At 40.5% G+C, this 17,881-nt stretch overlaps 1 protein-coding gene across 2 annotated transcripts in view; it reads right to left on the bottom strand.

Annotated features, from left to right (window-relative positions):
- The window catches only part of GNPTAB (N-acetylglucosamine-1-phosphate transferase subunits alpha and beta), a 40,234-nt gene extending 23,062 nt beyond the window's left edge, over positions 1 to 17,172 (bottom strand). For both annotated transcript variants that reach the window (XM_058023122.1, XM_058023123.1), the window contains exons 1-7: positions 17,034 to 17,172; positions 12,722 to 12,807; positions 6,013 to 6,132; positions 4,292 to 4,333; positions 3,355 to 3,560; positions 2,585 to 2,649; positions 2,256 to 2,390 (exon numbers count right to left, since the gene is read on the bottom strand). In XM_058023122.1, the coding sequence (XP_057879105.1) occupies positions 2,256 to 2,390; positions 2,585 to 2,649; positions 3,355 to 3,560; positions 4,292 to 4,333; positions 6,013 to 6,132; positions 12,722 to 12,807; positions 17,034 to 17,150 (771 nt within the window). In that variant the 5' untranslated portion in view covers positions 17,151 to 17,172. The remainder of the gene's footprint in view (positions 1 to 2,255; positions 2,391 to 2,584; positions 2,650 to 3,354; positions 3,561 to 4,291; positions 4,334 to 6,012; positions 6,133 to 12,721; positions 12,808 to 17,033) is intronic.
- Positions 17,173 to 17,881: the final 709 nt, after the last annotated feature.

Genomic DNA, 17,881 nt, shown 5'->3' with positions numbered 1-17,881 from the left:
TTGCTCAGATATTTAAAGTTTTAGAGGAACTATCTGGTCTAGATGAACCAGTTTTGGTCTTCCTTGGATTTAGAAGTTATTTCAACCAAACTAAAGCAATCCAAGCAAAACAGCATTATCAACATGCAAGACAAATGCACCAATAACTACACTCCTTCCTTTCTCACCTTTCTTCTCTTCTAACAGCAGCATTGTTCAAAGCTTTTATTATTATTTACTTGTGGTGTTGAAGTAAGACACAGCCACTAAAAGCACACAGAAACCCATTAAACATCAGGAGGCATCTATGAGACAAAAGTCTAGTTCAAGCTCAGGTGCAACTTTCCTCTTCTCCACCAAGCATCTCACATCACTTCAGAGATTCCAGAAATGATAACAAGAGAGGAAGTGCTGCAAATGTCATTAGAGACTGTAAATAATCACCATTTTTTTCTACTTAACTGTAGCAATAACCTAGCATCTCCCCTTGGTAAGAAGATAACCACACTTGGCTGTGTTTACCATTACTGCCTACCTACCATATCCACTGAAACAAGAACTGACTGTGAGCTCAGAACCTACCAAAGGCTTCTATGGAAATAGCCACATCCACACTTGATGTAAAAGCCTTTATGCATGAAAATAAAACATTTCTTACCTTCACATACACAAGTTTCTTCATAACATACATGAATTGCTGCTATCAAGAATAGAGGACTGGTTGGGAAAGAATTCACTGCTCTGACCACACAGGGTATAATAATCCTGATCTAATTGCTCTAAAGCATCCACCAGGAAAAGAAATAGACAGCAAAGACGACTGGAAAGAAAACCACAAAATATTGTGGATACCTGAGAAAAAATTGTGCTTATACAGATAAACACAATTTATATCTGTACATATTAACAGTGTCTATATCTGTCTAACCAAATTGCAGAAGAGGAGCTCTTAGGAACTTAGATAACACATCATGGAAAAGGGAACCAGCACAAATAGATGACACATGACCAATGACAAATTTAAAAACACAACTAAGGGTAAGGAAAAATCATATAAAAAGATAATAGGCACAGGATGTCACTTCCATAAAGACACACAAGGAGATGGGAAACATATCTAAGACACCCCAGAGATGCAGCATTTATGTTCATCTGGACAGCAATGAACCATATGAATATACTCTGTTATTTAACTGCTGTGACACTAGACATCCAAAGTCAAAAGAAAATACCTATTTAAGCTTCAATAAGTGCTTAAAAACTCCCTCTATTAATTTTTTTTAGGGCATGTAGCAAGAGGCACAAATGTGCTTACTCTGCAAGGTTTCTGCCTCTAGCAAGGCCCCAAGTCAGCTAACACAAGTTGAGACAAGAAAGAATTTCAGATTGCATTATGTTGGAGTGTGACCAGCCTAGGAAAGGAATTACACAAGATACACAAGAAAGGAATTACACAGAGTACATGAGTTGTTAGCCTAGCCTACCAAAAGAAAAAAAAAAAAAAAGGGAAAAGGACTTCATGTTCATTTGAGCACCAAGAACAAGCCACAAAGTGAATTAGCCCATATTACAGGTGTGCATCAGACTAATGAGAACAAATTACTGCCATCCCATTACCCTGCTAACTCCTCCTCTTCCACAAACTCCTTGGCCTCAATCCTTGGCCTCCACCCCACGAACCACATCTCCCTCCAGTACAAAAGCCAGTGATTTAAAAAAATTTCTTAAGGTTCCACCTATCCATTAAACTGTACTGAAACTTTAACAGGTGCCCAAATAGCAGGGGAGAAGAGAATGCACTGAATGGCAATCACACAAGTTGTTTTCTGCTGCCTTGCAGCTGGGTCAGCCAAAGTGCAACTTGTTTCAGAGCCTACAGAGCACATGGCAGAGAGAAATGCAGCATCCAGTGCTGTTACTGTTAAGAGAGCTAAGAGGGAAGAAAATAGCTAAGAAACTACATAAACAAAAGTCACATTAAACAAGCTAGTGATCTAGAATTCTACAGCTGAGAGAAACTGATAAGGCTGCCTTTTAATCAGCTGTAGGCTAGGAAATGTAATCCTAAGAACATGCAGTCATAGAATGGACATTTGGTATTTTGCAGGCAACTCTTTGAGTCACTATTTGCTACTCTTCACCACTCAAGGAAGAAACACAAAATAGCCCAGATTACTCTCAGAAATATCCTAAGTCTCTAAGGTGGGTGAGATTCTGCACCTGAGCCATTCCAAAAGACCAGTACAACTAAGGGACTCTTTCCCCCAGAGCCTTACCAGTTTCACTTTAGAGGCCAGGCTCTCTGGCAGTTTTGTTCGTAGCTGGTTTGTTTCTTTGAAGGTAGCTGGAAATCCACTAAGAAAGGCCAAGTCTTGCATTAATACCAGACCTGGAACTTCTTTGTCTGTTGTCTAAAAACAAGAAAACAGGTTATAAAGACCATTTTAAAGGTAGAATAATTCACATAACAATAAAGGTTACTCTGAAAGCTTTCACTTTTTACTACATCTGAGTTATGAAAAGAGAATAGCACAGAAACTTTCTAAAAACGTACAGAATGTTTAACACATACAAAAAGTAATCAATAGATTGTCAAAGTACATACCAAGTAACCCCTCCACACTATCTGTTTGCTGTTGTCTTTTAACATTCCAGAATGGGCAGCTTCAACTAGAATACATAAAATTGCAAATCAAAAACTTCTTCCAGTATAAAGTCACTTCTTTTCTGTATCACAGTAACCAAGAAATACTTTTGCAAATTAAATATATTGGAGTATTAATAGTATGAAAAGTTGTCTTTACAAATAGTAAATAATTCTTGGTGGTAAAAGAACAGTGGTTGTACTAGTGGTCAGGAACTACATATTAAACAAAATATGAAACTTGTACCTGCTCCAAGACCTAGGATGTTAAACACATGAATAATTTTGTTTTACATTTGCCAATCCTTTGAACAAGGGCAGAACTTACTGCATATTATTCAAACTAGACTTCACAGCAATTAAAAGAGGATTTCTAAAACTAATCTTCCTCAGCCTAAACCCCAGCCTCTTGAGATTATCAGAGCAACACAGATATTCAGATAGCAAACCTTTTGCAATAGCTTTCTAAAGCACGGAACTCTAATCATCTGTAATCAGTTGCCTGGGAGGTAAGCAAGCAGTATCATTAATGTCATCATTTAGAGAAACTGTTTGAGGGCAGGAGAGACACTGAATAATTTGCTAAAGTCAAACAGAAAATCAGCATCGAAGGCAGTACTGGAGAAAAAAAAAAAAAAAAAAAAACAACAAAAAAACCCCGAAACTATCTGACAGCAGCTTAAAAAACTTGCTCTAGAAAACTGGATGGAATCTGACAAAGAGCTTCTTACCATCCTTAGGGCTATCAAAAACAATTACAGTCACATTGGTGGAAGGATTTTTTGGTTTTGCTACAAAGAACATATTGTTAGCAGCTTGTAGAGCAGGATGAAGGGATGGCAGGTCTTTCAGTGTGATGTTGGCAGGCAGTGCAGGATCCAGGACAAGCATGGGCACTTTGATGCAGTGTGTCAGCAAACATTCCAGCTGCTTCTCACTACAGAAAATACCAAAGACATATTTAACACCACTAGAAAACTGAAAATAAAAATCAATCTTAGATGCAATGGGAAAAGTTTTTGTAAAATCTGATTAATTGTAGCATTTGCTGTGTCGAGGGGAAATTATTGATGCTTATTTTCCTGTAGAAGGCAAATATCTGACTGGTAGTATTTAGTTCATTCCCATAACTGTTTTTTTTCTAAAGTTTCCAAGATTTCCAAGTCTGCCCATGGAAGAGACCTCATAGAAAAATCCCTAAGTAACAAAAGGACCAAGCTAAATGACTGGGACAGACCAGGTCCTGCTGCTTCCTGGCAGCAGAGCCACAAGAGGCATGGACACTCTTACAGACAATTATTTGCAGGGCCATGTATACAAATGGCAGCTGAAAGCACCACTGAGTTTTTACTGCATATGTACCTGGAGTTTTATGATTCAAAAGCATGAAAATTTTTTCACAGGAGCTAACCCTAAACAGTGACAGGGTTTTGTGTTCCAAACTCCAGAAACTGTTACAGAAGCTCATTCATCTCATTCATATGTGTCACAATAACACTACTTTTTTTCAGCAATTACATTATCATTATCTCAGCTCTTGAAGTGACATAGAAAAGCCTGCATAGGGTATAGAAAACTGAACCACCCCCCAGCCAGCATCTGCTCTCAGCTAACAATGAGTGGAATATAATTTATTCCAATTTACACCCAAAAACCCCAAAAACTCACCTCTTCTTTGTTGGTTCTGTTGCATTCTTTCCAAGAATTTCCCTATTACAAAGTTAAAACAAGGATATTAAGTAACACTGAATTGACAGTGTTTCTGTCAATGAGTCTAATTGCAGATTGTTAATTGAGTCAGGGACATGCTGTCAAAGCACCAATAACCCAGATAAAAAGCTGCCAAGGCCTTGCCATTGGCCTTACCAAGGTGAGGACAGACTGACACGTGCCCTTCACTGCTCATGGGCAGTGTGGAGCTCAAAAATTCATGGCTGTGCTAAGAATTGTGCCAGCAGGACTCTTTCTTCTAACAGGAATTTATGGGGTTATTATTATGTTATTAACTTACTTAGTAGTATTGTTAGGTTACTTAACAAAAGTGAAAAATACTGGTAAGAAACCAGAATGAAGTGACCTGAAACTAGGTTGACTTGATTGTTTTGCCTAACATAAATATTCTGATAAGGTCTATGAAACAGCTCTTTTTATAGCAGCGCTCATTGATTTCAAAGGACATGAAAAAAATGGTCTACATGAGAGAGAACGAGGTGTCTCTGTAGACAGAAACATGGTACAGACACCAGTCTTATTTGTAAGCTTAATCTCAACTTTCCAAATCAGTGTAACAGAAAAAAACATGTGATTTTCCCTTCCTGAAACAGGAATCAGAGCATGAGTGATGACAAAGCTAAGCCAACTAATATTAGCTACATGAGCTGCTAGGAAAATATCAGCATAAATTTGAAAGCTTTTCAGAGCAGAGACTGTGTATGTTTAAGGTCAATGAATTTAAAGTTCTAATATTTCCAGGGTTTAGGTAAGAAAAAAAAGATCAAGAATTTCCCTTGAGATCATACTGTCAATTGAACCTAAACTTCAAGACATAGCATGCCAAAAATCAGATTAATCCACTAACTTGTGGACTTCTCATTATTCTGAACAAAATTATTACAATCTTTAAAATACAGACTTGTCCTTCCATTTAGCATATTTACTGGCCAGATTAGTTCATTCAAAACAGATTATGCGAGCAGAGTTGCTTATCAAAAATGCAATTAATGGTTACAAGACATAATCCAAGGTATCTGCAGCAGCCTGTGTTTGAAGGCTTAGATCAGTAATTTTGCAGAACTCTATAGCAAAATTTACAACAAGAAATGCAGCAATACATGTCTTTGCTTCCACAGATAAAGGCCAACTCATACCTTTACAACATGCATAAATTATTTCCCATTTCTCAGTTTCAGTATCTGTGAGACTATGAATCTAACTAATCTAAAAACAAGAATTTAAGAAACATGTTAAGAAACATGCTTCAGATTTTATGAAGCCCATTATAAAAAGAAATACCAGGGGGATGGGGAGAGAAAAAAGGGATGAAGAAAGGTTATATATTTGAGGCATAGTTTTACTGTTATTTACAAACTGTTACAGAAATCAATACAAAAGGACATACACAATGCACAGTTTTCCACATGGCATTTTACAAATACATGACAGGACAGCCTTAATTATTATGCTTATCTTAAACAATTTTCTAATTAGACAGTACTTGACAGCTAAAAGTAGAACTGAAACAAGGTTTTGGCAATAATCAAATGAACAAGTGAGAAAATGAGCTTTTAATTTTCATGTTGAGCAACATGGGAAAAATAACAACAAAGGAAACTAGTACAGTATTAGATTGCTGCTGTCAGTTAAAGGGAAAAAATATCTAAGATTATTACCTCATTATTTTCTGTTCTTCTTCCATCTGTTCCCTGACCTGTTGCAATTCTTTGATCAGTTCCACATCTGTGCCGTTCACCCAGGTGTACACCACATCAATTGGCATGGGTAAACAAAGCCTACATAATTCAAAGGAAAGCTACATGAACTGTTTAATATTACATTACAAGTGTTTGTGGCACCCTACAATAGCAGTTTCTGTCTAACAAGGGAAATACTTGGTGTTTGGGCAGCAAACAAGACAAAGCAAAAAGACTCTCTTCAGCTATATATATAATCATGCCTTAATTATACACAAGCCTTTGACAAAACAGCACAGACATCAACCAAAAGGACACAAAGTGGTTTTAACTGTTCAGTAACTAAAGAAAATCCTAACTTTATGCTCTGAATTTCACTAACTCAGACTCATGGCCCTGCAAACACATCAAATATTTTTCCAGTCAGTACCAAGACCTGAGCACATTCTTAACTCACCAATTACTTCAGACAGGACAGCATGAAGCATAACTTAAATCACACTTACTGTTACTTAATTGCACAGAGCCAGTAAGATCTCAGCAGGACCAGGTCTCTATCCTAGGAATGTCTCTCAGATTATATTAACAGGGCATTTCATAAAACAACAATCTAATTTGGGTACACGAATTCAGACTCTAGACACAGCAGACAAATTAATTCTTGACACAATTGAATATCCTGGAGCTGTTTCTGGAGAGTTACATGCTTCCTAGTATGCATAGGCAGAAGGAAGGAGTCTGGGTACCTTTTTCCTACTTTTTTAATGATAATCTCCTGTCCAAGGCCCACAGCTTTGTGCCAGCAGGTACTCCAGGCTACCATCATGGGTGAATCTGAGATCTGTACAGCAGGAGGATACCCCAGTTCTTATTTTCAAAAGTTCCAGTGTCAAGCTACTTAATACCTTCCTAAACTGTAGATGCCTAGCAAACGTTGGAAAATATCATCCTGTGACCACATAGACCTCAGCATTAAAGAGGTTTGAAGATGTTCTCTCTCCACCTACTGCATCCTTCTAAAAGCATTTAGAGAGACAGAGTTGCAGGCAGGTGTTTTGTCCACCTGCCCTTGCACAGCATGCCATGCTAGAGCTCGCACCCAGCTTTGTTTTCTACTGGCTCACACTCAACAACTGAAGCACAAAATTTGTTGAAAGGTCAGCCAGCAGCTTGTCACAGCACAATGGGCAGGAACATTTCGTACTCAATTTACCACGTTCCAGCTGCAACATTCAGATAATGCTGAGGATAATGCTGGGGCATTCTGAGACAATCTGAACATCTCAGCAGCAGAGCTGCCTTCCCTAGCAGCACAACTCAGAAAGTCTTACATCTGCAGGAGGCTACCCTTCTAGCCAAAAAAAGGTCAATTTTCTAAATCTAATTACCCTTCTTTTCACTTATTTCACTTTTTTCTCCAGAGGTAACTAACTTCCAGTTCATTTACAAAGTATGTCTTGAACTAAAACATCCTCCAGAGGAATAGAAATTCAATGGATGGCAGGAGCTCTTCCAGCTTTTCTGCATTTGTTGTGATCAGTTAAATTACTGGTTTGACAGTCCCTGGAATGCTACAGCTCAGGAAGGAGTGTTTTAGGTGGAAGCACCTGACTCAAGACAGAGGATTTCAAAACTGCCCAACCTTCAGCCTTCTGGGCAAAGTGCAGAGCTCACTCAGGCAGGCTTCACTGAAGAACACAGTATGTCCAAAAGAACTCCAGCTCTTTCTATGGCATGAAGCAATTTTGACTTCTGTGAAGCCTCTCCCCACTTTACCATGTCCTAAAAGTGTGTCTCTATGTCATAGCACATATAATGTGTAATTTCCTGGTTTTACACTATGCTACATACAGTCAAAAGCTAGTAAATTCCACAGAGGAAAAGTATTTTTCCTCAGTGGAATTTACTAGATGCAGGCAGGTCAATTGAATCAATGCTGGCATGACAAGCTCATTCCTCATTACCAGTGGCAATAGAGACAGACCAGTAATAAAAAAATAGTGAATTGTTTGCAGATCCACTAGTCTAATTGCTTAAAATGTATCCAAGTACTCGGTAAATTTCCTTAATGCACCTTTACAGCACATACTGTTTCAGAAAGTAATAGTTATCAAACATAATAATAAAAAACCAAATATCCCAAGTCAATTTGTTGTTTCCAACTAACACTGTACAAACTTAAGCTAACACTTAAGTCTGTACCATTCTGGAGTTGGCCAATGCTTTCTGGATGGTTTCATGGTTTCCTACTGGGAACTTATAATTTCAGAAGTATGTGTAGTAATTACATATCCTCTGAACAGAGAGAGACATCATGGTTTTCCCAGGAAAATCTTGGGAAGCTGTGGGAAACTTAGAGCAAAGAATCCAAACAATTATTATCTCTCTTTCTGTAACCATGGTTTATAGATATAGTTCTCCAGAGTGTGCTATTCATAGTTCACCAATAGTGTGAGAGAAGATTCCTAAAGGCCAATCAAGTCTTAAGTCAGCCATTGCTTCTATAAGAACTGTAGATTTCTAATGATAAAGCTTTTTCATGCCTTCTGATGACAGTCTCTGTATCACCTTTGGCTGTCCCTGGTATCCCTTCAGTGATAATCAGTGACCCCAAGTGTGTTATATCAATCACCCCTTTGTAGAGTCACATGATAAGTATGCATTGGAATTTTGCTGTAAAATGGTTTAAAATTAAAAGGAACCGATCCTACACTTCCTGTAGTACTGTTCTCAAACACTACTTTAACATTCAGAGTGTTTTACAGATTGTTTAAGCTCAGAGAAGCTCCAAAACTCTCTCTCAAATTCTGTAGCTGTGTTTTCTTCATATGGATCCATGCATTTGGCCTTCATCAGAAAAAGCAGTCTGACAAACAGGTTAAGCCCAAGGTGACCTAAGTTAATTTACTATTTACAGCCACTCTTCTAATCAGCTATTTCCCCTCTTTGACATGACTTACTTATGGTTCACTAACAGATGTGACTCGATGGTGCAATTTGATTTGAAGTGGGAATCATCTTAACACCTTTCTACAGAAAATCATCACTTTGGAAAATTCTTTGGAGACTCCCAAACAATTTATTGGGGTTTTTACATTTTTCTCTTTACAAAGTGTATCCATTTTTACTTGAAAATCTAAAACCATACATAGGATTGTTGAAGATTGCAATGCAAGTTGTTTTCCATTACCATCTGCATGGAAGATTACCTTTGTCAAGTGGGCAGTTTGCCTTATGTCTCTCTTTGAGTGACCACAATGGCTCCTCCCTGGGGAGGGGAAATCTGCTGATAACAGACTATTGAATGTCACTGCATGGCTGATAAGAACTATAACACCCCATTGGGAGATGCTCCGCCCAGAGGGAGGAGCCAAGCATTGCTACCCAGATATAATCCTGAGGTTCTGAAACACCAGCATGGCTTCTCCACTGGATTCCCCAGAGGAACAGCTGCATCTCCTTCCACTGGATCTTCAGAGGAAGACTACACCCTTCTACAGGATCCCTGCTCCAACAGAACCACACGTGACACTCCAGGAGGGCTGCAGCCACAATTCCAATTGGACTGCTACCAACACCCTGACCAACAGCGTGTCAGGTTGTGTTCTGATTCGGTCAGTGTTGTTCTAGTGTACTGCATTGTTTACTTTATCCTTTCATTTTTTTTCCTTTTCCCTTTTAAAGAACTGTTATTTCCTGCTCCCATATTTTTGCCTGAGAGCCCCTTAATTTATAAATTTATAGCAATTTGAAGAGGTGGGTTTACATTCTCCATTCTCCATTTCAGGGGAGGCTCCTGCCTTCCTTAGCACACTCCTGTCTTTCCAAACAGAGACAAGGATCCTGCCTGAAGACAAAACCAGACCCACCAGACAGGACAGAGGAACAGTTCCTGTCAGGAATTTCTCATACCTATGATGTGTTTACATCAGAGAACCATCACCACTGATGGTTCTCTGATGTAAACTGAGATCTCTGATGTAAAGCTGAGATTGTGGGTAGAAGACAAACTTTTGTCTCAACATCCACTGTTGCTGAAGGAGTGCAGCAGATTTTGGATCTCTCCCAAGCTACCATATGGTGATCTCTAACCTTGCTGAGCCTCTTTATAAACAGTAGAAGTCTAAGATGTTCATAGTAAACCTCCCAGCCCTCCTGTTCCAGCTCTGTAATTATGCACTAACAGTAACTCAGCTGTTGCATTGCTATTCCTGCTCCCTGATTTGTACATCTCTTCCACTCTTCAGCCTCACTCAGCTCAGTTAATGGCTGGCCAAGCACTGACAGCTCTCACTTCCTGTACCATACTGAAATTAGGCTGCACATTTTAATGGCTGAGGATTATTCCTTCAAATCTTTCCATATATATTTTTGAGTTTTAAACAGGACATCCTGGAATAGCAAAGTTACACTTTACAGTAAGTAAACTATACTTACTATGCCATTTGCAAGTAGAGTAATAAAATGCAGAAACACATGCATGGAACTCCATTATTTAGCTTCCTTTTCTCCCTTTTTATTTTCATATCAAAACTTAGTCTTCAAAAATGGTTTGGACAAAGTGTCTTGGTAAAAAGCCCCGGGATTTCTAGTGCACTCTCAAGCTGTGTAAGAGCCTGAGCAATATAAGAAGCAGGTTCAGCAGCTGATGTGGCTACCTGAAAGTTGGGATGCCAAGGGTTTGCAACCAGAAGGAAAAACAACCAAAAGTTATTGCTGAACTTCAAGGCAAAACCAGAAGGTTGCCTTGGTCTGGTAGAGAGCTGTGTTCAATATGTGTTACTAATGATGTCATTGGTTTTGTGATGAGCTTTTGGAGTTTATCATCATAAGGAGCTTGCTCATATACACAAATTTGTCTACAATTCACAGTGAGGCTTTTTCAGAACAGAGAATTTTAGCTGCAAAGCTCCTAGAGAACAACACAACTCAAATTCAATTGAAGGCCCATTAATATTTCCCAAAGGCCATGCAGCTTTTACTTTCCACAAAGCAGTACACCTGCTTAATTTTCTAATCAACAAGCCCCCTGTTCTCCAATTCTGAGTATTTTTTTCTAGCACTAAAATAGGAACTGATTAAAACCACTGGACAAGCTAGATTTAATCTGGAAGTCCTTATTTTATGTGTAGCTCTGTATGCTGCATTGACATCAGCCTGAAAAACTCCACTAAACCACCACTGATGCAAATGCCTGGTGCAAGACAGAGTCCATTACTGCATTTGTAAAGTTTGATAATAGAAATAATTGAACTCCTGACAAGGGACATCTGAAAGTTAACAAATGCCTGAAAGTACTGCCTCCACAAAGACTTCTGGTTGGTATGAATTTTTAAAGGAAGTGGTAGCTACATACAAATATCACAGCAAACTTCCCTGTTACTCCTGACATAGGCTGATTAAAGGCATATTGGTGAACTGGAATAATTTAAGCACCCATCATAAAAACCTTAAGCTCTTGCTCAGGCATCCAACAGTTCCTCAGCAGGCACTGGATGCTTTGCTCACAATCCTCAGAAATGAACCCTAACAAAGGAGTGTTTTCACAACCACAGTGAAGTAAGGAAACACTGCAGAAATGGGAAGTGACTATCTACACCACAACAGTAAGATTTGTGATTTTGTTTTGGAAAAAGGTAAAAAAACTACTCCAGTTAATTATCACAAATTATTTTAGCAGTGACAGGACCAAACTGCCATGTTTCACTACAGTACTGCTAAAACATGTACACATTAAGCTATTCATCTATATAAGCTGCATCACTCTGATCTGTTGGAAAATAGAGAAGAGGAGAAGAGGCTATAAAAGTTCCCAGTATTCACCATACCATGCAATGAATTTACAGAGTTATCTCACACCAACTAAAGCATGACAAATTGATCTGATCATTTCTACTGTTCCATGATGCAACAAACCTCAAGGCAGATTAAAGCTTCTGCTTTCAGGGTTAGCTACTTAGCAGGTATCATCTGACTCTTAATATTGATACACTTGACTGGGATAAAAGCTTTCTTCCACCTACCAACTCCCCGTACACTTACTCCCTGAGCAACAGACCCCATGGCTATTCAGACATGAAAGATGAAACCACAGGAAGTCATGCAGCAGTTAACACAACTGAACTAAAAGACCCATATGACTTGGCTTCCCACTTGCTGTGAGAGATTCTCCCATCCACTCAGCTTTTAAAAGCTTCTTACTAACTTTGTAACTTCTCTGCTGAATAATGATCTTCATAAGACATCACAGAAAACATAAGGTAATTTAAAAATAACTTCTAGAAACACTAAATATTGAAATGTTAAGCACATAGGAACAGTACTGTTTTCCTATCTTAACTTGGAAAACATGTCATGGCTTCCCTTCATTGTAAACATTGTCATCATTTTGATGTTTCATTAGAGACTGGATGAATTAAACATATTCAAAATGTAAATTTATTATTTGACTAGAGCTCTCAAAAGCCAATCTTCCAAACTGGGTGATTATGCATTAACTAAGCACTCACTAAGTTTAAAATTTGCTGCAGATTTAGAGCCCATACAGTAAGGTTCTACTCAAAAGTAAATTACTCCAACTAATATATTTTATTTAAATATTTCATTAGAATATTTATTAGAATAAATATTCATTAGAATATTCATTAGAATAAAATGCGCAGTAGTGTCAATTGCAGATATAGCTCACCTATTCTGAAATGATTTGCCAGCGACGTTGTCTCTGTATGAATCAAACATAACATGATACTGGTCTCTGCTCCACTCCAAGACAACCTGCAAAGAAAAAAAAATCAAAACCACGTGATGTCACCACCTGTTAGACACTTAATTTTCACCTTTTGAAATGTTTAACCACAACCAATTTCATTCCAATCGATCTATGAATTCATGAACAAATGAGCAGATCACAATCCCAACTAAATTGTGACACTGAGGCAGCAATTAGACCCAGAACTGAAGAGCATACCTAATTTAAACAAACTTTGTTTTTCTCTGCAACAAAGGATTTAATGACTTAGGTACACTCTTTTTAAACTACTTTTTATTTAGGTCACCTCTCCCTTGTTTCTTGGCATCTAAAAATTCAAAAATGCTATCCCAAAACTGAGACCTAAATCAAATACACTTGGATACAAGCAGGAAACCCCTAACACACACACACCCCTACACAATTTTTATCATCTTTTTCTATTCTCATACAGGATATACTGAAGTATACACATCTCCAAAATCTGAGCTTTGCAAACAAACAGCCAGGAAAAAAAATTTTCAACAATTTTTCCCACTATTTTTCAACAATAAAAGTGGTAAATATGCTTTGACATAATAAAGAAGTCCAGGTATTTTGAGATAGAAGTAATATAAAACATGTATTTTCTCCTCTGAGAAAATACATGCTTTATATTGAAAACTACAGAGGCATTTTTTGCTGTTTTAGTGTTGAAGGCACAGTAGCTGAATTTACCTGAATTTACTGGGAGTAAATTCAGTACATATTAAGTACATATTTCTATGTACTGGAGAGTGAAAAAAAAAAAAAAAAGCCAAAACAAACAAATGAAAACAACAAAACAAAAAGAAAGAAAACCAGGAAAGCATAGTACTTACAGTACCTACTTTACACCACTGTCCCTAGATTTAACTGTTATTATTGTTAATTTCTTGTATTGTGGGAACTATGAAATATACCATTTCTCTAAGGTCACCTTCAAAATCATAAACAAACCGTCCTCCCTCTAAAAACTTACACATCCCTCTACCCTTACTGCCACCAAAGCCAATTAAAGTATTCTCTAGAGCAGGGATGCTCCATCATGTGCCTGGTGACAAGGGCACACACCCAATTCCTGCCGGAGCTGCAAATGGTCTCTTTGTAACCAAGATCACATCAGCACACACAAAGGACACAGACTGCCCAGGCAGGAATAAAAATCTCCTCCCTGAAATACCAAGGTCAGAAATTGTCTAAAAAACACACACTATTATACTTTCTTAATGCACAAGTCATTCTGTCCTTCTGCCAAATGCAAGGTTTAATATAATGCACATTGGAAGTTCATATCCGTGTGGAAACATTTGCTCCTACTGATACTGATGCACTGACACACTGTGACTCATCTGTGTCTAGAAGAAATGCAGAAGTGTTTGAGTAAGAATATATTATATGAATAATATGTCTCTCCAGAAGAACAACGTTGACCATTCCAGCCTTTTTCTTTGTTTCTTGTGTACTTATAGCCAAAGAGAAGTGGACAGATCCCTCAAGAACACATTAAAGAGCAAAGCTAAAAACTCTTCCTACCCGATATATTTTTTTCCCTGCAAGTGTTTCCTCCTGACACATTATGCATGCATCGTGCAATAATGCCTAGAGGCTGTTTTGCTTCCACTTTGCATACTGGAATTGCAAATCCACCAGGGGAACATTAAAAAGGGGAGAAACACTGCCTATTAGGAGATACTGTATCAGACATGATAACACTGTCTCTAGCATGTTCTGTTATAAAGCATTTTACTACGGAAGGATGGCCAAGAAGGGTTTATAATCAAACGGCCCTAACACTTGAAGCTCATCTTACAAACAGGGAACAGCATTGCCTTAGACCTGGGTGCCCTGTATGTTTTTGCAGAAAAATTTCTCACTCGTGTTCAATGCCCTGTTATTTCACTGAGCTCAAGGTTTCCCTTCAAACAAAGCTAATTTGCAGCTTCTGGCAGTGAGAACCAATCTCAAATTATTTGCCCTAACCATCCATTTTTACTCCACCAGTAATACTGCTATTAGCATGAACCTAAGAAATCAGACCTAATTTTACCTACTAGGACAAAAAAAAAATAAAAAAAAAAAAAAAATCTGGCTTTGAGGGTGTGGGAAAAGCAGAACTGCAAAAGCTGTTCAGACACCAGGGTCTGATAAGTGCAGCCTCACGCTGCTTTTTATTGCTTGAGTTTCCCGCAGATGGCTAAAAGTGGTTCAGCTGGTAATTTCTAGCAAGGTTTCTTGGTTTCATTTTCCAAACAGCTTTACAGTTTTTTTATTAGTTGCTGCCTTGCAGATTCTGTACTGAAGAAGAGAAGCATTTTCCATTCCCATGATAGTTGCTGGAAGAGGTCTAACGGTGTTCATTCTCACAAGCCTTGTCTCTCCTAAGTCACTGAACAACCACTGTTTAGAAAATACAAAGGCAAAAAGCAAGGTGCATGCAAACATCTCTCCCCAGGCTTATCTACTATCCTTGGAAAGAAAAAAAAAATTGCAGGTGTTTCATTGGCATATTTTAGCTGATTTTGTTTTTTAAGAGATTACTGGTCATTCTTCTTTTTTCTTCATATATAATTTGGCAAGTCTACTCCTACATGAATCTTCCAGTTCTTTTGCTCACTCTCTAAATTGTAGCTAAGCTTTCCAAGTAACTTTGAAAGAACTGGGAGCAGCAAACTAAGATTTAGCAGGAAAATCTGAGCAGTGATTTCGACTGATTCTTACCAAAATCAGCCACAACTTAGACAACTACTGAAATATTTTTAAAAACCTTCAGAATTCTAGGATATCCTAAAGTTGTGGTTTAAGTCCCCATTCTGAAGAAATGCAAAACTATGTCAGTTTCACAGCAGCACAAAAACTACACCAATCCAAGTTGATACTCATGTACAAACAGGCACGTGTGAGTGTCCTACAATTACTTAATTTGCTGATGCCTTTGAAGTGTTTCAGGAACTTGTGGTCCCCATAGGACAGCAGAGATTAGTACTTTATGCAAAGATGAGTTAGTACACAAATTAAAGTTTTGATTGTGGTACATGCAAGAGTTTCATAATACTCTTTAGGGCATTTTTTTTTTCCTGTATCTGAAAGAGCTGATCAAATTAAAACAGAGAAGGGGAAAAAAAAAAGCTTAGGAATCACGAAATTTGAGTCTGTTTGTATTGAGCCATTCTTTCTAACAAAAATAGTTGATTTCCCTGATTCCTCACTACATTAACAAACACTGCGCTGAAGTAGGATTGATTTTCTCCTCTCCACATCCCTTCAGTGATGACTTACCAAAGCGACAGGGCAATGAGAAATGAAGATTTAAACTTTCAACGCATCCGTGCAAAATCCTATTTAGAAGAAGCGCAATTACATTGCGTCATTTACAAAATAATGCGAGCGAACCAAGTAACAAGTATCGAGCTAAGCAGACTCTCCTGCGCACCTTGGAGGGAGAAAACATTTATCTGCTCAAACCCCGGAGAGGGGAGAGATCCTGTCACTCCCAGTCCACACGCCAAGAATGACATTTGAAAAACTCAAACAAAACCACAGCACTAATAAGTCACCTGATGAAGGAAGTGTTACAGAATTGCACAAGAGCAGCGAACGGCAGCTGTCCGAGCACGCAGGGCTGTGTCACCTGTCAGACCCCGGCTCAGCCCCGAGGGACACCCAGCGCTGCCACCTCCAGAGCTCCCCGCAGCCCAACAGGTGCGGCCGGGGCGGCGCTGGGAGCGGCAGCGGCCGCGGGGCTCGGCGATGCGGGCACAGCCAGCCCGTCCCCGCGGGGCTCGGCGATGCGGGCACAGCCAGCCCGTCCCCGCGGGGCTCGGCGATGCGGGCACAGCCAGCCCGTCCCCGTGGGGCTCGGGCTCGGCGATGCGGGCACAGCCAGCCCGTCCCCTTGGGCACAGCCAGCCCGTCCCCGCGGGGCTCGGCGATGCGGGCACAGCCAGCCCGTCCCTGCGGGCACGGCGGGCCTGCGGCGGCGGGGCTCAGGGCGCCGCGATGGGCGGGACCTGTCACCGCAAGGCGCCCGGAGCGGCACCTCGCTGCTGGCGGGACAACGCAGCTACACGGCTCCCCCGAGGAACAACAGCCCCGCATCCCCCCGGGGCCGTGCAGCCGCGGGGCTGCGCCTGTGCCGCCGGCACCGCTCGGCTCGGCTCGGCACGGAGGGAGGGAGGGAGGCAGGCAGGGCAAGGGGGGCAGCCACGCCGCGCCGGCGCGGCGCCGTACTGACCTCCCCGAACTGCAGGGCGGAGACGATCATGAGGACGAGGCCCCCGAGGCAGAGGCAGGGCCCATACCTGTGCGACAGGCAGGTATAGGTCTGGCGCTGCAGGAGCTTTAGCAGCATGGCCCGCCGGCGGCCGCCGCCCCGCACGGCCCGGCCCGGCCCGGCCCGGCCCCGCTCCCCGCGCTGCCTGCGCCGGGCGGGGCCGCCGGCCCAGAGCCCGCCCCGCTTCCGGCAGCTCCCGGCGCCGCCTGGCGGTGGCGGAGGGAGCGGCGCTGCCGGCCCGGCCTTCACGGGGGGAGCGGCGCTGCCGGCCCCTCACGGAGGCGGCGAATTGGCCCTTCCAGGGCTGAGGGCTTGCGGACATCGCGCTGATGCGGCCGAGCTGCGTGCTGAGATTGAATTTCAGCGGTCCGCGCGTGTTACGGCACAGGACTGAAGTGCGGGGATGGGTTTGTGGGATGGAAGTCAGCAGGCTAGAGAGGGTTACTGAGTTCTTCAAGAACAGCTCTTGAGGAAAAAAGATAACAAGAAACCAGTTAGCAATCGGTAGCTGACAGCATCTGTCTGACAGCTTACACTCTGCCATCAAGATGCTGTTGCCATCGCCGCTGTCAAACCCAGATCGGGCAGAAGCACCGCTGGTGGCCAGATGTGAAAAATGCCTATGATATGATTGGTTTTTCGCAAATATTAAAATGAATATTGCATGTATTACGTTAGAAAGTTATGCTGTATTAATTTTTTAAGTAGTGTGTTAAGTATAGTTTTAGGTTATAATATAATGTTAAAATAGAAACTGTATATGTGAGATATTCTTTTAAGAAAGGAATGAGGTACTCGCCCCGGATAGC

Source organism: Melospiza georgiana, chromosome 4, assembly GCF_028018845.1.
Source record: "Melospiza georgiana isolate bMelGeo1 chromosome 4, bMelGeo1.pri, whole genome shotgun sequence".
Taxonomy (NCBI): domain Eukaryota; kingdom Metazoa; phylum Chordata; class Aves; order Passeriformes; family Passerellidae; genus Melospiza; species Melospiza georgiana.
The sequence above is the reverse complement of the archived record's forward strand: the minus strand, read 5'-3'. Positions and strand labels throughout refer to the sequence as shown.